This window comes from Drosophila teissieri, chromosome X (assembly GCF_016746235.2).
Source record: "Drosophila teissieri strain GT53w chromosome X, Prin_Dtei_1.1, whole genome shotgun sequence".
Lineage (NCBI taxonomy): Eukaryota > Metazoa > Arthropoda > Insecta > Diptera > Drosophilidae > Drosophila > Drosophila teissieri.
Window position 1 is genome coordinate 12,875,090 of NC_053034.1, and position 16,656 is coordinate 12,891,745.

A 16,656-nucleotide genomic window follows, 5' to 3' on the forward strand; every position below is an offset into this window, starting at 1 on the left:
GTGCTTGGAGCAAATGTCATGCAATGTTCTGTTTTAATCAAAGGACATTCGAGCGCATCATACGAATAACGAATGCAAACACATGCACATAAGTGCACACGTACATATTTATTTGCATATGCATTTAAAAGGACCTTCTGGCTTTCCCTCGGGAATTTTGATTTTTTGCCCAGCGAATGCGGCGCTAATTGACGCCACTTTGCACTTAAAGTAATGGCCTCTCAAAGGTTCCGCAAAAACCCCAAAAAACCCACTTCATAATTGAAAAAAAGTATTAGCGTATGAAAAAAGTATTTGCGTACGAAAACCGTGTGATTTAAGTAATGAGAAATAGCCACAAATTGAATACAATAGAAATGCTTTTACAAAGTTACTTGCAACTAGAAAATTTGTTAAATTTAGTGCAGATACGCCCATATAAACCCACTTTTCAAAGGGTATTTCAAGTGTTCGTATGGCTGAAAATACGCGAGAAGCCAAAAAATATTTGCGCTGATGAGCGCCGCAGCAAAACTTGTCACCTGCAATGAGGGGCGACGTGATGCGAGTGGGCGTGGCAGGTGCAAAGTGCATTATTTCTAAAATCAAAATGGAAGTTGGAGGCACAACAAAGTGGACGCAGAGCTGCACAACAATTTGATGACAACGTGTTGGGGGCGTTGAGGCAAATGGGGTTGGGCATACATCGAAGAAAGGAAAATCGCGTGGGAAAATCGGGTGGAATGGCTTTTCATGGGAAACTGCAGCGGAAAAGAGCCACGACTTTGAGTGTAGTGAAGCGTGAAGCGGCGGAAGTGCTGTTGACTTTGCTCGGAAATGCCATAATCTCATGCTCATGCCAACCCATCAGCTTGGCGAATATATGTCTGTCTCTATTTCCAATAAATATATATATTCCAATATAATATATATTCACATATATATACATATATATATAGACAGAACATCGCCTTTGAAATAACGCTTCATTGAAACCAATTATCAGTTCGGAACTTTCCGCTGCATACTTGCGAGCACAAAAGAAATAAGCGACTACGAGGTCTTATTGAGAAGTTAATCAGCTTGAGCAGATTCTTAGAAACATTTGCAAAAATCTGAATGAAAATCCATTTTAATTGAAAGCTATGAATGGAATTATCCACCTAAATACGCATTCATATTTGCCTAGTAATGGTAATATATTATATTTTTAAAATTGCCCTGCTACTGACAACTTGAATTATCCTTGTAAACCCACCTTTAGCCCATTATCATAATTATCGTTGAGAATGCATGCTTATCGGATTATGGAGTTCAATGCGAGTAACTTCGATCCTATCTTAAGCAGTTTTATTTCCCGCAATTAGGCCACTTATTCCTTATTCGACGTAATGCCCATGCACGGAGTATGTCCTCATGTGTGAGCAGCGGAAAATATTAGCGTTTTATTGGAATTTATACTTATGCGAAGTATAAGAAGGAGCTCGGCAATTGCGATTGAGAGCTCCCTTGAGTGCGCGATTTGTGATGGCGGAATCCTTGGCCCAGGACGCGCGACATTGGCAGTGATGGCGACTGGGCCTATGATGATTGCCATTGCGATTGCGATTCCGATTGCGATTCCCATTCCCATTCCCATTTCCATTGCTGGTAGCAATCTCGTTCCGAGGGCGATTACAGGCAGGCACCGTCTGTCTCCGGAATGCTCATTATCCTTGGCAATGTCTTTTTAAATTGATTTTTTCGCTCTCAGCTTATTACACACACACACAAGTGCCGCAAATTCGCGCAAGTAATTGTCGGTGCCTGTAACTCAGCCTCAAAGTGTGCGATATAATGCCACTGTTTTCATTTTATTTTCATTACATTTTCATTTTCATTTGAGCCGATTCTCGAGAGCTGCAAGTCACACACATGGGCGCATGATTAGGTCTACTATTTGGAATATAGAGATTACATCTATAGTTCTATCTATCTAAACACAGCCATTCTTGACCTTCAAGGACTACCATTCATTTGCCAGGAACTGCCTTTGATGAATCCTTAGTTTTCAGAGCACACTTATGGCGTTTTGTCACTGCTTATTGACTTGAAGGCGAAAGGTCGAAGGTTGGGAAATCCGCCTCCGTTTTTGCAATGCTGTTGCGCAGGCCTTTTCATTTGGCATTCAGGGGGGGGGATACCCCGCACAATTGTTGCCAACGGATTTTCGGCTTAAGTGCGAGTGCTTCTTTATATAAGCATATGCCATGTGCCATATGTGTGTGTGTGCTTTGTACATGTGCTTATATATACATATATGACTCGATTATATTCCATTTTATGCATTATACATGGCTTCTCCGTTCGCATGTCTGCCCTCATCTTTTTCGTACATCTCTCGTTGCTGCGTTGTTGTCCTTGTGTAGGCCGCTTTGTTATAATCGCATTTTCAGTTATTGTTTACCACCACCACCCCTTCCATCCACCGCCCAACGCCCATCGGCCGTCGAATCCTTCGTCCCTATCCTTGGAATGTCCTTTGTGCATTTCGAATGCGGGCAAACGGAAAATCTTGCGTGGTCCAGGTTTTCGGGGCTCGGAAAAACCTACTCATGCATATTTCAGTTGGCCATCCAAACGCCCACTTTCTTTCCGCTGCGTGTAAGTGGCATGCACAGCAAGAAAAAACCCCTTTAAAACCTGTGACAAAATGCTGGAAACTTCTTAAATACTATATTGCCACAACTCTGGCACCCCGTGTTGATTGTTTCCTAAGTGAATTGCCCATTTGATTGACCATTTCCTTCGGTGTGTTAAAACTAATGACCAAAATCAAATGCCTGCGCCTTATTTAAAGTAAGTGCTTCGTTTTCCCCTTTTGGTGGCCCAAGTGAAACATTTTGCGGGCACAAGTTTAGTGCATTCGGTTTGATTGCATTTTGGCGACGCCATTCCACTAAACTTATATCCTTTCGCCCCCCTCCCCATCGCCATCTCATCCATACCGTGCAGGATATTCGCAGGAGCACTTGCCCGCTTTCGGTTGCAGCTTCATGTGTATTCATTAAAAATTTAAGTGCTTATTTACACTTTGAGCGAGTTTGTTGGCTCGTCGGTATGCAGAGGGATGCGGGGGGCTGCTGTGTGGTGGGCGTGGCATGTGCAGCAGGGACCACAAGTGCATTCACTTCAGCCACATGGAAAGCCGCACTGCAACCAAGGACCCGCCCTCCACATGACCCACGCAACGCCTCACGTGCCACGCCCCTCAACCCTCGCCCCTGGACACCGGACACCGCCCTGTTTTGACAGTTAATCATATTTTGGAATGCAACATGGACATGACACCATCCACTGGCCATGGAGCACGGAGCTCGAAGCACTGGCGTGACTTTGTTGGACACTCGTTTGCTAGCCCGCCGTTCCTTTGTGTGCCCCACAGGCAGCGGGGGGTTAAGGGGGCTAAGTGGGTTGGGTTTGGGCCAAAAAGCGCTCCTGGTGCAACTAACCACTGGTCCAGGAGACGAGCTCCTTTCATAGAGGAAACCGCAACGCAATCGATTCGCACAAATTGACCATCGGCAGTGATTGAATTTCAATATTCTACGGTCAGCAGTCGTAACTGAATTTTATCTCAAACGCTCTTGAGATTTCAAAGTAACTCAATAAAAGGGTTCTGGTATTTTTGCGAAATTCGACACTCTTCATATTTCTGCGCACTTTATTTTGAACTGAAACGGAATGGAATGGTCAGCAGCGATTACTAAAATTGTACTCAAAAGTTGATGGGATAATAAAGGAACTGAATTATTAGTTAGAAACAAATCACCTTTTTTATATATCTTCATCTTCATCATCTTTTTTTATATTATATATAATATAATATTATGTTATATTCAAAAATTAATAATAATTCATAGTAGCACATATGCAATGTTTTTCTGCGTTTATAGATTAAAACGTGATGAGAAGCCGCAGTCTTAGTCATATTATTATGCCACTAATCAGATCGATTTATCGCTGGTAACTTCGTAGGTATATCCGTGCCACGCCCCCTTGCCACCGCCGCCTGCGAATCGCCGCAGTGAAAAGCGGGCGTAAATTTATCAGTTTTTAACTGCTGATAAGTGGCAGCCAACATGGCTGCTACTTGGCTTTCGCCTCTGCCGTTGGCTTTGCTGCTAATTAATATTCAAAAAGTTCTTAACAGTTTGCCGCTTTTGTTGTCGCTCGCCAGGGGAATTGATGCGGCTGCCAAGAGAGTTTAATTAAACAAATATTTGGAATTTGATTTGCAGCCAGCCAGAACTGTTGTGGTAGTGATGGTGGTAGTGGTGGTGGTCGTCATCGTCGTTGGAATTCCAATTTCCTGTCCCCAATTGCCGAATGCATTATGCAAGCCACTGAGCCACTGAGCCACTGAGCCAACTTCACAAAGGCCCCTTAAATCGAATGTAAATAGAAAAGGGACTCGACTCTGGCCAGGACTCTGGAACGCCAATCAAAGGAATATCTGCAGCCACAGCCATGGACAGCAGCTTTTGTGTCAAATTAAGTCTGCTAATATATGCATTGTATATACATACATACATGTATATATAAATACATATACATATCTTATCCTTTGAATGCCAGAGTGCACGATAATAAAGAGCAGAAATAATATTCGTAAGACAGCTGCTTTTGTCAGCGTTTCGGAAATTTCGCATTTTATCATATCGCTCGTATCTCTTATCTGCCACATATAATATCTGCAAGATCTTGGTTGTCACAAGCATCTTTGAAGGCATTACTGCTTTTTATACCTTTGTTTTTGCAGTTCAGAGTTGGAAAAAATCGGTGCTTAATGAGTAAAATGTATATTATGAGCTGCTTAGTTTGTATTTGTATTTAATTTGATAAACTTTGTTAATGCTTAAGTTAACAACTTATGATCACAACTTACTAGATCAGAGGCCTTGCATTAAACAAGCTAAGCCAATCTTATGCTCTCAATCAGATTTACTTGCCATACTAGTATTCGAAATCGTAATTTCTGTTAATTGCCACATTTTTTGCAAGTGTAAGGTAGTGAATGGACGGAAGAGTGAGTGTGTAATGGGTGCACTCGCCGAAGAAGTTCAAGGCGATTTCCCCGACAGTTCACATGGCAAAGAATCGTGTCTGGGGGCGATTCTTATCTTATCTCGCCGCCCAGCCGCAACTGCCGGAATAGCCGAGCGCTATTTATATTAAATTTGCTGTTAAATTTTACAGCATTGTCCAACAACAAATGCGCCCACCTTCACAAAGGGGGTATCTCCGGGTATGACCTCATAGATTATTGCCGCGGGTCCTTGGCCACTTGAAAGCGATATTCGCAACTTGGCCACTTGGCCACTTGAAGCTCGTCGACTGATCTCAAGTAGATCCACATCTAGTTGGCTCTCCGATTCTAGAGATTCCAGCGATTCTGAGCGATTGCTCCATTTCTCTCGGCCAATTCGCTCACCTGGCCTTATCAGGTAGGCGATAAGCTGCCTGCTCTTTTTTTTTTGTTTTTTTTTTTTGCATTCTCCAAACGCTGTGTGGCTTCTGGCGCTGTCAGCTGTTTGCTGTTTGCTATTTTACCGCTGGCGATCGACGGCGGCACAATCGACACAATCCCCAACGTCGCTCCAAAAAATTCAAATTCTCATTCAGTTCTCATTCAGCGCCGCGTCAACGGAATTCGTTGAACCGCACCGCATCGATTCGCAGTTTCGGTTTCAATTTCGGTTACTCTTACTGTTTCACTTTCAAATCGAATCGAATCGAATCAAATGAAATCAAATCGCATCGCATCAGATCGTATCAAATCAAGTCCGCATTCAAATAAGAGGCAAATTTCCCATTGCCAATAAATAACGAAGAAAATACGAGGAAAATGCTCGGACTTTAAGTGATTTGTTTAGTTTGCCGTTTTGTCGCGCATTGCCGACCATAAAAATATATGTGAAATGTTTTACTCACGTTCATGGAATTTTTGTGGATTGCTATTCGGTAGGTGCAGCAGTTAAAAAACTAGAACACACATTTGGAAAAACCGCATTTCCTTAAATATGAGAAACATAAGGGTCAGCTAGCAATTTGCAAATTAAATATTTACTCTGGCCTGGGTTGGCGGTTAGGAAAAGGATTCAACGGGCAAGGAAACCCCAATATGCCCACCGATTTGGTTAGCTTTATCCCAAAAGTCGCTTCAAAGGGGAAAAAGGTGAAAGAAAGTTGTATCTTGCATCTCAGCCCCACCCAAATGATAAAAGCTTGTCAGAACCTTTTGATACCTCTTCGTTTGGCATTCAAACTCCTTGATTTGGTAGTCAATACTCGAATATTTTGTTTTATTTGTAGAGTTTTTGCCAAAAGAAACTTACCAATCATAGTTAACAATGTTTGGAAGAGCTCAGGAAATTATTGAAATTATTGAATTATAGATTGTGTTTGGGGCGGTTTTAGATTTCTTTCTCCGCACCTTATCTATTTTTTTTATTTCACCAACTTCTATTTTTGGACCGACTTATTAGCGGCTTCTTAATGAACGACCAAGTCACTTTGTGTGGGGAATGCTTTTTATGATTAACTTAGCAACTTTGTCCGTTTTGTTTGGGCGTTTCGCTCGAGTGCCGCCCACGGGTCGTATACGCGATGTGATTGGGCGCCCAAAATTGACGTTTTTGATTTTATTCCTTGACTTTGCTAGCTGCTACAAAGATTTTCGGCTGCACTTTGGCTGCTGCTTTCTTTTGGCTTTTGGCTTTTGGCTTGCTGGCCACCCATCGTTCGCCCATTTCCCGATAAGATTGCCAGAAATCGAAGGCCGCCAGAAATCAGCAATCGCAAATCAGCTGGCAAATATCAGAAGTCAGAAATCAGAAATCAGAGCCGATGTCGCGTGACTTGCGTTGCGGCAATTTTGGGTGATAATCAAAAATGGGAAATACTACAGGCAAAGAAAATTAAAGAGCGTTTAAAAGGCATTTTTACGAGGGGCCATAAATCGAAGATTTGTCACTGTTTGTTTGATGTGGTTACACATAAAGTATAAAGTATTTTTCAAAATTAGATCGCACAGTTGAAATATAGTATGCAATAAGTAGTAAATTTCTAGTTCGGAAAATATAAAAAAGCGTATATTTTTCATCAATAAAAATGCTAGTTTCTCAGTGCAATTTTGTGCGATTCGCTTGGGGAAATAACAGCAAGGAAAGCCACTGACCCATTTGCGAAATGGCAAAGATTTAAGGTCCGACGGCCGTGACCCTTGACCTCGCACCCACCGCCACGCCCATTCGCAATGACAGCCTCCCTTGCTGCGTTGAATAATCCGCTAATCCCCGCATTTCAGCCCTTTGTTGTTATTAATTATAATTTTGTTTACTTCCATCCTTGTGCCATGCGATTTTCTGACTATTTAGGTCGCATAATTGTTTAAACATTTACATATACTTTAAGAGGGCTCAGTATCTGATTTGTTTTTAGAAATTTAAATTAAGAGATCTGTACATTTAAGTTTTGCTTTTTAGGTACATTAAATCTTGCAATACCATCTAAATACCTATTTTAAATTTCTAAAATTTTCAAATGATTCTCCCTTCTAACTGGATATATTTTTCGATCTTATGCTTGCAGTCGCGCCGACAGTCGGTGAGCTCCAGGGCGATGCCGCCGGGCGTTCTGGTCAACGATAGCCGGGCGAACTCCACCGATGACATCCAGATCGCCTTGGCGCCCCACATCCAGACCTACCTGAGCCAGACTGGCCGGCGGCACTCCTGCTGCAGCGTGATGCTCCCAGTGGCCTTCGAGCGGGCGGCGGCCAAGTCCTGGCTGGACCCCAAGTTCGACTCCCCGGTCCTCGAGGAGCAGTACCAGGCCAGCGTCTTTCCACACGTCCGGATGCGGTACAGGTGCGTGTGTTTCAAATTCCCCCAGCTCTTGTAATTCAAATCATAGAAGGGTGGCATGGAAAACAGAACTAGATCCAAGTGGAGCCAGTGTAGCCAGTGGGGCCAGTGGGGCCAGTGTAGCCAGTGGAGCTAGTGTAGCCAGTGTAGCCAGTGGAGCTAGTGTAGCCAGTGGAGCCAGTGTAGCCAGTGGGGCCAGTGGGTCAACCCGTCCATCAACGTGGCTCCCACCCAACTCACTCAAGTACTCAACTATGCAAATCGAGCTGTCAGCCAGCGCAATCAAAAGAACAAATAGGCCAACTCTACCAAGGGAATACAGGCAGTTTTAAGCTTTTACAACGCCAATTATTCTCCCCGATTTGAACGAGTTTAAATATCGCTTCGTTTGAATATGAATATGTATTGATGTGTCTATATCAGCTCTACTGCCATACGAGTACGAGTACACGTTCCACGAGCAGTTTGCCACAACCAATTATGTATTTAAAAGTCACAGGTTCGCTGACACCTGGCGGAGATTCCGTTTAACCCAAAGACCCCAACGACTGCCTTCCACCTGGATAGACCCTTTTTCGCTAGCCCCTTGCAGGTGTGCGGTTCCATGGAATCGCAGGGGAGTCCGACATACGGACCTGCATGCAATCAACACGACGCCAAAGAACATGGGTTTCTGGGCGGGATCAGGGCAACTGGGGGAGCAAGAGTCGGGAGTCCGAGGTCCGAAGTCATGGGGAAATTAGTGGGGGGAACTGCGCAGGATGGCAAAATTGCCGCCATAAATGCTCCGTTGGCGTGTGCCCACCCAAAGTTTGTGGCGCGTCCGCGGAAAAGGGTTAAGGGGTAAGAGGGTAAGAGGAATGGGTTAAGGGGCATGCGGCATGGGGTTAGTTGCAGGTCAATGCCATTTCGGGCCATTTGGCGGCCAATTGCAGCAGTTTCGCGTGCGGAACCAGAAAAAGGCAAACAACCAATCGATTCGGTTGCCAGTACTGTCAGCTTGGGCATTTTGAAACCAAATATATTAAGTTTGCTTAGAGGTAAAGCTAACTTTCAAAAAAATCTGGTGGCACATTAACTTTTATGCTTGCAATCGAATCACCTGTGATTCCTGGAATTTGCCAATTGCACTACTTCATTTACTAAGACCTGCGACTTGAAAAGTCCATCCATCTGCACCATCTTTTGGTATGTAACCCTTGAAAAGTTTAAAGTCCGAAACTTGAATTTTCCAAGATGGAAAGCGCAGTGCTCTGCTCCTGACACTTTTTCACTTGGGCAACTTTTGATGGAAACCAAGGGTGCTACGAACCAAAGTTACGCGAAACAATGGCGACAGCTCCTGGTCCCAACAGCTGGCTAAGCCATCAACAATGGCCGCAGATTAGTGGGCAGGTGGTGGCCGTCATCTGGGCAGCATTACCCGTTTAGTTCCGCAATGACCTCTGCTCCCTGGAGCGGAACAAAGTGGGCGATGAATGCAGTTCCACTGGCAAAGGTTCCCATGGTGACAGCTTGGCAAGTAAGCCGAGTAAGCGGCTTTCTCCGCTTACCGCTCCAGTTCTCAGCCGCCTTTCTTCGCTGCAGTTGGCGTTAATTAGGATGAATGGCACTGCCTGCGAGCGAAAGTTGAATGGAATGGGATGAGCGATGGGATGCTAAGAATCTCAGAGTGTTTGCCATCACCACCTCACCCAGTTGGGTCAAGTCCTTGGCTTCTGGGGCATATTGCACTGCACTTCACCCATTAATCTTCAAAGTGCAAAGCTTTGATATCCAATTTGGTTACCATCTTCTGGAAGCTGCTGGAAGCTCGTTCCTAATGGTTATTCTTCTGTTTCCAGGTTCACCCTCTCGTACATCCTGCTCTGCTCGCTGATGTGGTGCCTGTACTTCGTGGTGGATGGCGGATCGGAGGACTTCTGGCGCCCCATCTCCAGCTCCTTCTCGATGCTCTCGCTGGTCACCATCATGGCGTTGTGCTTCACCCACTGGGACCTGTACAGGGAGCACCGAACGGTGACCTCGGCGGTGACCGCGCTGCTCCTCTGCGGCGCCTCCTTGGCCTTCCTCACCTACACGGGCAGGGCGTTCAGTCCGCTGGGCCACTTCGCCATCTGCCTGGAGATCGTCCTGCTGATCTACACGGCGTTGCCCATGCCCTTGTGGCTGGGCGCCAGCACTGCGATCAGCTATTCGATTGCCTTCGAGATGGTCTCGCACATGGTCATCGGATGCAGTGCCATTCATGGCGGACCCATGCACGGAGGAGCAGGAGAAGCAGCAGGATCGGGAGGATCGGGAGTGGAGGCGAACGGAGATCCCAGCAATAGGATACTCATCCTGCGGATCATGGCCCACCTGAGTGTGCATTTGGTGGGCGTGCATGTGCTGATCATGAATCTGGTGCGCATGCGCGGCACCTTCATGAAGGTGGGTCAGAATCTCCTCGTGCGTCGCCAATTGGAGATGGAGAAGCAGCTGAAGGAGAAGATGATACACTCGGTGATGCCGCCGAAAGTGGCCGATATGCTGCTCAATGAGGGTGGCCCGTCGGGTCTGGATGCCAGTGGATTGCCACCGGAATCGCACTACATGCGACCACGTGCCTCCAACGATGTGAAGTCCCTGTTCCGACCCTTTCACATGCACAGCATGGAGAACGTAAGCATCCTGTTCGCGGACATCGTCGGCTTCACCCGCATGTCCTCCACGAAGACAGCCGAACAGCTGGTGGAGATACTCAACGATCTCTTCGAGCGTTTCGACGACCTCTGCTCGCTGAGTGGCTGCGAGAAGATCTCCACGCTGGGCGACTGCTACTACTGCGTGTCCGGTTGTCCAGAGCCACGGGCGGATCATGCCATTTGCTGCGTGGAAATGGGTCTGGGCATGATCGATGCCATGCGCTGCTTCGACGCCCAGCGCCACGAGGGCGTCAAGATGCGAGTGGGCGTCCACACGGGCACCGTTCTCTGCGGCATCGTCGGCACGCGGCGGGTGAAGTTCGATGTGTGGAGCAACGACGTCAGCCTGGCCAACAAGTAAGTTATCATGGCTACTACATCACTGCCAAGCATTACAGTTGCCTAACCTCTGCTTTATCCCTACTCCCTGCTCCAGAATGGAATCCTCGGGAAAACCGGAGCAGGTGCACATCTCGCAGGAGACATCCAGCTTTCTGGGCGATGCCTACTATCTGGAGGAGGGCGAGGAGGTGTTTGGTGAGTGTGCCCTTGCATATAATTCCTCGTGGCAATCCCCTAAAGCTTGTTTATCCCGCAGGTCATCGCACGTACTTCGTGGTGGGAAGACGACGCGACTTCACACGCACCAACAGCCTGAGTCCCAGCATGCCGGCGAATGCCACTGGCAGCTCCCTGCTCTTGCCCGGCGCCCATGGCGCCTCCCTTTCGCAGAGTGCCACCAACGTGTCGGTGGTGCAGCCGAACGTTCCACCCGCCTCGCCGGTGGGTCAGCTGTCCAGCTCGCTGAATCCCTCGCCGGTGCTCTCCATGCGACCGCGTCTCACCTCGCTGAGCATGAAGATGCGCAAGAAATCGCAGAACCGCGACCGCGATGTGGAACGTGGCATTATCCATCCGGCGGCCGCGGGCGTTCCTCCGGTGATTGTGGTACGGGAGCGCCCCAAGATCATCATCACCACCAAGTCGCTGCCCGGCAGCCTGGACTCTGATGAACAGCCGCCAGTCAGTCCACCGTTGCCACCACCGGCAAATCCTCCAGCGACGGAAACGCGTTCGAAGATCAAGCTAAAGGTGTGGAAAATTCCACGATTTCTCAAGCGATTCGAGGATTTAACCAACAGAAGCAGCTGCGGCAGCATCTCATCCGCCGCTCATCTGGAGAAGGAAAGGGAGAGAGAGCGGGAGCGGGAGAAGGAGGAGCTGCACCATCAGAACCAACTGAATCCCGAGGAGACGTTGGCATTCATGGACAACCAGATGCAGAATGGCAACGGCTGTGGCTATCAGCAGCTGCCCGTTTTGGTAGAGTCCAACCATCGCACCCAGACCCTGGACATCCCGGCCGCTCGTCCGGTGCTCCATCATGCAGCTACATCCACGGCACTGGCCAGCAGCGTGCTCCGATCGCCGGAGGCGGCCGTCAGTGGAGGCGGGGGATGCTGCTCCCCTGGTCAGTTCTCCATGTACGACGACATCATCGATGTGCGATCCTACATCAGCCAGTCAAGGAGCGACATATCGCCATTCGGTCGTTCGGGCAGCTATAGATCGCAATGTGGCCGCCAGTCAACGGGAGGGGTGAACGGAGCAGGAGGAGCAGCGGGAGCAGCAGGAGTTGGGACCGAGGGAAGAGCTGGTACCTCCCAGGCAGCGCCACCAGTGGAGCAATCGCCACTACCGCGGCCACGAGCCTCCACTTTGGCTACCGGAAGACCCACACCGAATAGCCTGGAGCCGGGCACTTCGTCCACGAGTCCCTGCTGCTTGCCAGCTCCGGGCAACTCCGGCGGATGTGGTGGCATCTTCCCGCCCACACACTCGCGCCAGTCGAGCATCTGCCCATCGGCCACTTCGCGCAAGGATTCCGGCATCAAGAGCAACTCGCGCAGATCCTCGATCCAGCAGCAAATCTATGCACTCAACCAGACGGCGATTAGTCAACACAGGGTCTCCGGTTACTTCACCAGCTCCACGTCCAGCATCTCCAATTTGGGCGAGGTGCAGGGACTGGGACTTCCGCTGGCGGTGCAACCACCACCGCCTCTCCTGATGCCCGCCTGCTCCTCGCAAATGGCGGATCCACTGGCCGCCTGCCTGCAGCAGTTGCGCAAGCAATCGGATCTCCAGCTCATCCGTTGCGTGCGGGATAATGCCAGGTCGCAGAGGAGCTATCTGGTGAAGCCGCCGTTGCGGAAATTCAGTCTGTACTTCAAGTCACGGCAGTTGGAGCGCGATTTCCGGTCGAAGGCCCATCGCTTTGGAGCGGAAAATGAGACGGAAGGACCGCCGACTTTGGCCACGCCACGCTATAATACCTACATAGACATATTCGTGGGCATTGCGGTCTATCTGTGCATCTCCGTCTCACTGTTCCTGATGACCCAGAACACGGTGTCGCCGAGCTTCCGGCTGTGGGTGACCCTGTTCTCCTGCTTCACGGGCATCCAAGTGTTCGCCCTCTTCCTGTTCACCAGACAAATGTGTCGCCGGCAGAGCGGGAGCAATGTCAGCAATCGATTCAGATCCAAGTCGACGACCAGTGAGGACTTGGAGCGTGAGGAGCGTGGAGGTGGACCCGGGGGAACACCACACTTCGAGTCCTGTGCCGATCGCATTTTCGAGGCCATATCCAGCTGGTATCCGTGGCACATTTGCCTGGCCGTTCTGATGGCCATGCCCGTGCTGCTGATCATCGCCAACTTCCTGCTCCTGGACCTGGAGCAACTGGAGGCGTTTGAGTACCACTATGGATTCCTGATCTTTGTGTGCATCGTGCACTTCTGCAATTTCACACAGCTCAATTGCTGGGTGCGGAATGTGCTGGCCTTTTTGGCAGCACTCTGCTTCATTGGCATTGCAGTGTCCCAGTTGATGGTCTACAGTCACAATCGGAGTGACCAGCAGCAGGATCAGGAGGCGTCGAACTTCATCCAGGAGATCAAGTGGTTCCAGGACTATCATGTGGAAATCTATCTGGATCTGCTGCTCATCCTGGTGTTGGTCTGGTTCCTGAATCGCGAATTCGAGATTGGCTACCGCCTGACCTTCTACGGCAATGCGGTGGCCAACCAGGATAAGGTCCGGGTGCAGAACATGAAGAACCAGGCGGACATGCTGCTCCACAACATTATACCCAAGCACGTGGCCGAGCATTTGAAGAACACGGCCAAGTACTCGGAGAACCATCACAACATAGCCATCATCTTTGCCTCGATCGTGAACTTCAATGAGATGTACGACGAGAGCTATCTGGGTGGCAAGGAGTTCCTGCGAGTGCTCAACGAACTGATTGGCGACTTTGATGAGCTGCTCTCGCGTCCGGAATTCCGAGCTGTGGAGAAGATCAAGACAATTGGGTCAACCTTCATGGCGGCCAGTGGATTGGATCCATCACATCGGGGAACGGGCAACGAGCATATTCACACCCTGATGGAGTTCTCGATCGCCATGCAGGAGGTGGTGGATGCGTTCAACAAGGATCTGTTGGAGTTCAACCTCATCCTGCGGATTGGCATGAACATTGGCGATGTGACGGCGGGTGTGATCGGTACTAGCAAGCTGTACTACGATATTTGGGGCGATGCTGTCAATGTGGCCTCCAGAATGGACTCCACCGGGCTGCCGAATCGCATCCAGGTGGGCAAGGATTGCCTGCCCTTCCTCACCAATCGCTATGAGTTCGAGCCACGTGGCAGTGTCTATGTAAAGGGCAAGGATCACATGGAGGTGTTCCTCTACACGGCACGACGAGATAATCCACTGGATGATGATGAAGCCGATAAGGTGGAGCAGTTGGCGACCAAGAAGAAGGAGTACGAGGAGCGTGATGAGGATGTGGTGCAGGACGAGCAGCAGGAGGAGGACGATGACGAGGAGGAGGAGGAGGATGACTTGCACTCCAGTGAGACCACCACGCTCTTCAAGTCGCAGGAATCGCTGCAGGCGAATGGTGGCAGCCACTTGGCTCCCACCGCCTCCGCCTCCGCCACAACCACCAGCCACACCCACACGCACGCCATTACCCTCGCCAACAACAACAACCATAACAGCAGCAACAACAACAACGACATTGGCACCAGCACCGCAACAACAACGGCCAACAACAACTCAATGCCAGTGGAAACTTAGGAAAACTGTGGCAGGGGGCAGGGTAGCAAGGCACTTGAAAAATGGTTTCAAAATTGCATTTAATGACTCTAACGGTGGGGCAGCAAGTTTCCCAGACAACCAGACAACCAGACCATCCAACAACCACAAGTGGCTAAGAGTATGGAGCTGGGGCCAGAAAACCAAACCGGATCCAGAGGATACTAAATCAGAGGGGCGGCGCGACGCGGGGCGGGGCGAGGGATTTCCCAGGGGGATGGGGGTTGAAAATGAAAAAAAGCAACCGTGTTTTTTGTGATATAAATGAATATGAATAGATAGAAACGTTAGGAACGATAGAATCGGGTTAAAGTTGCTAGTGATTGATTGGTTGAATGATCCAACGATTGATTGTGGATAACTGCGTTTTTTTGGGGTATTCCAAATCCAACCAAAAGCAGACCATCAAATATTCGGCATATACGAAATATGTGTGTATTTAAGTGTACTAGCCAGTTGACTCATCTGCACAACCAAACGAAATGCTTTCTTTCCATTCTACCACTGTTTTTTTTTTTCAAATAGTTGTAACTAAACTTAATTAAACTAATGGAAATACGTGGCTTTAAATGGTAGTAGCGAAATATAGATGTGGATTGTATGTATGTAGATTCAATGTACCATAGAGTTAACCCACTATATGCATATGCATATGCATATAAGTAACTAAATAACAATTTTTTTTGAGCCAACGAATGGATATTACCTGTATGTATTGGCTGTTGTTCAATGTTGATCAGTGAGTGTATATAAATGTATTTAGCTAAAGTTAAATGATTGCTGATTGTGTCTCGCAGACGAAGGTCTGTTTTGCCATATAAGCGGGTTTTTTTTTGGTCTGCAGGGGCTTATGTCTGATTTCGAAGAATCATAACCAAATGTCTTGATCATTGTGTCGTCCGATTATAGCTATTACAGTAAATGGGGTGGAAATTGGTTTCCCAGTGTAGTTAATTTTTTTTTTTAATTTTTTGGTTGTAAAATGGTTATATTTAACGATCTACATATGTAGTTATGACATGCAGCTTTTACATCAAATGTAGCCCAGCAAACGACCGAAAAGTATGCACCAAAATGCTTGCCATACACACACAAAGACACGCACTCACCCACCAAAAAAAGCTTTCACCTCACTCACACACACGCACACACACACACACGCACACACACACACCAACCCCCAAGATGCCGGAAAAAATAATTTTTTAGCCTTTTGTATAAGTTTTGTATACAAACACACCTTTTGTGCAATGCAATGCAATGCAATTGCCAGTTTCTAATGGTACACTTAAGCAAAACTCTATTTCCGCCACAAAAGAATAAGACAAAATTCAAATAAAACAAAAAAAACTAAAATCAGTGAAAATATATTGCAATGTAAACGTGTATGTGTATCGAAACCTATGGACCCTATTGTATTTTTATATTAACAAAACAAGTATTTTCTACTAATTTATTGAACGAAAAAAAACTAAAAAGACGTACATTTTTTTCTTGTCTTTTTGAAACCTCTAAGTGTACATACTACATGATATACATATATATACAACATATATATATGAATATTTATATTTATAATTGTATATTTTTATAAAACAAAAACGAAAACGAAACTGAAGAAAAAAAACAATTGAACTCAAAGAGCGAATGATATTTATGAGAAGTCTAGCAGTCAGTCCTGTTTACGATGTGTAGAAATGTTTAAATGTTGTTAACGCTGAGATACAAACAGCAGCCATCCATGGCCATAACCAAATGTAAATGGATCCTACGTGTGTCCTACGTGTGTTTTAGCAAACGATTTCAAAGAGTTTATCGAAATGTTATAGGCAAACCTACTAAGCGAGATGTGTAGAAATAAAAATAAACCAAGGCAGCAGTCTTATATTGTATGTACTTAAAACTATGGTGTTGCA

At 47.2% G+C, this 16,656-nt stretch overlaps 1 protein-coding gene across 2 annotated transcripts in view; it reads left to right on the top strand.

The window, feature by feature from the left end:
• The window catches only part of LOC122624477 (adenylate cyclase type 9), a 44,129-nt gene extending 27,514 nt beyond the window's left edge, over window positions 1–16,615 (top strand). The window contains exons 1-5 of one of the 2 annotated variants that reach the window (XM_043804030.1): window positions 5,643–5,982; window positions 7,612–7,889; window positions 9,731–10,930; window positions 11,010–11,110; window positions 11,172–16,615. In XM_043804030.1, coding sequence (XP_043659965.1) covers window positions 7,642–7,889; window positions 9,731–10,930; window positions 11,010–11,110; window positions 11,172–14,722 — 5,100 coding nt within the window. In that variant the 5' untranslated portion in view covers window positions 5,643–5,982; window positions 7,612–7,641 and the 3' untranslated portion in view covers window positions 14,723–16,615. Of the gene's footprint in view, window positions 1–5,642; window positions 5,983–7,611; window positions 7,890–9,730; window positions 10,931–11,009; window positions 11,111–11,171 lie in introns of those variants that run through there. The other variant, XM_043804029.1, reaches the window with a different exon arrangement.
• The last annotated feature ends 41 nt before the right edge of the window (window positions 16,616–16,656 follow it).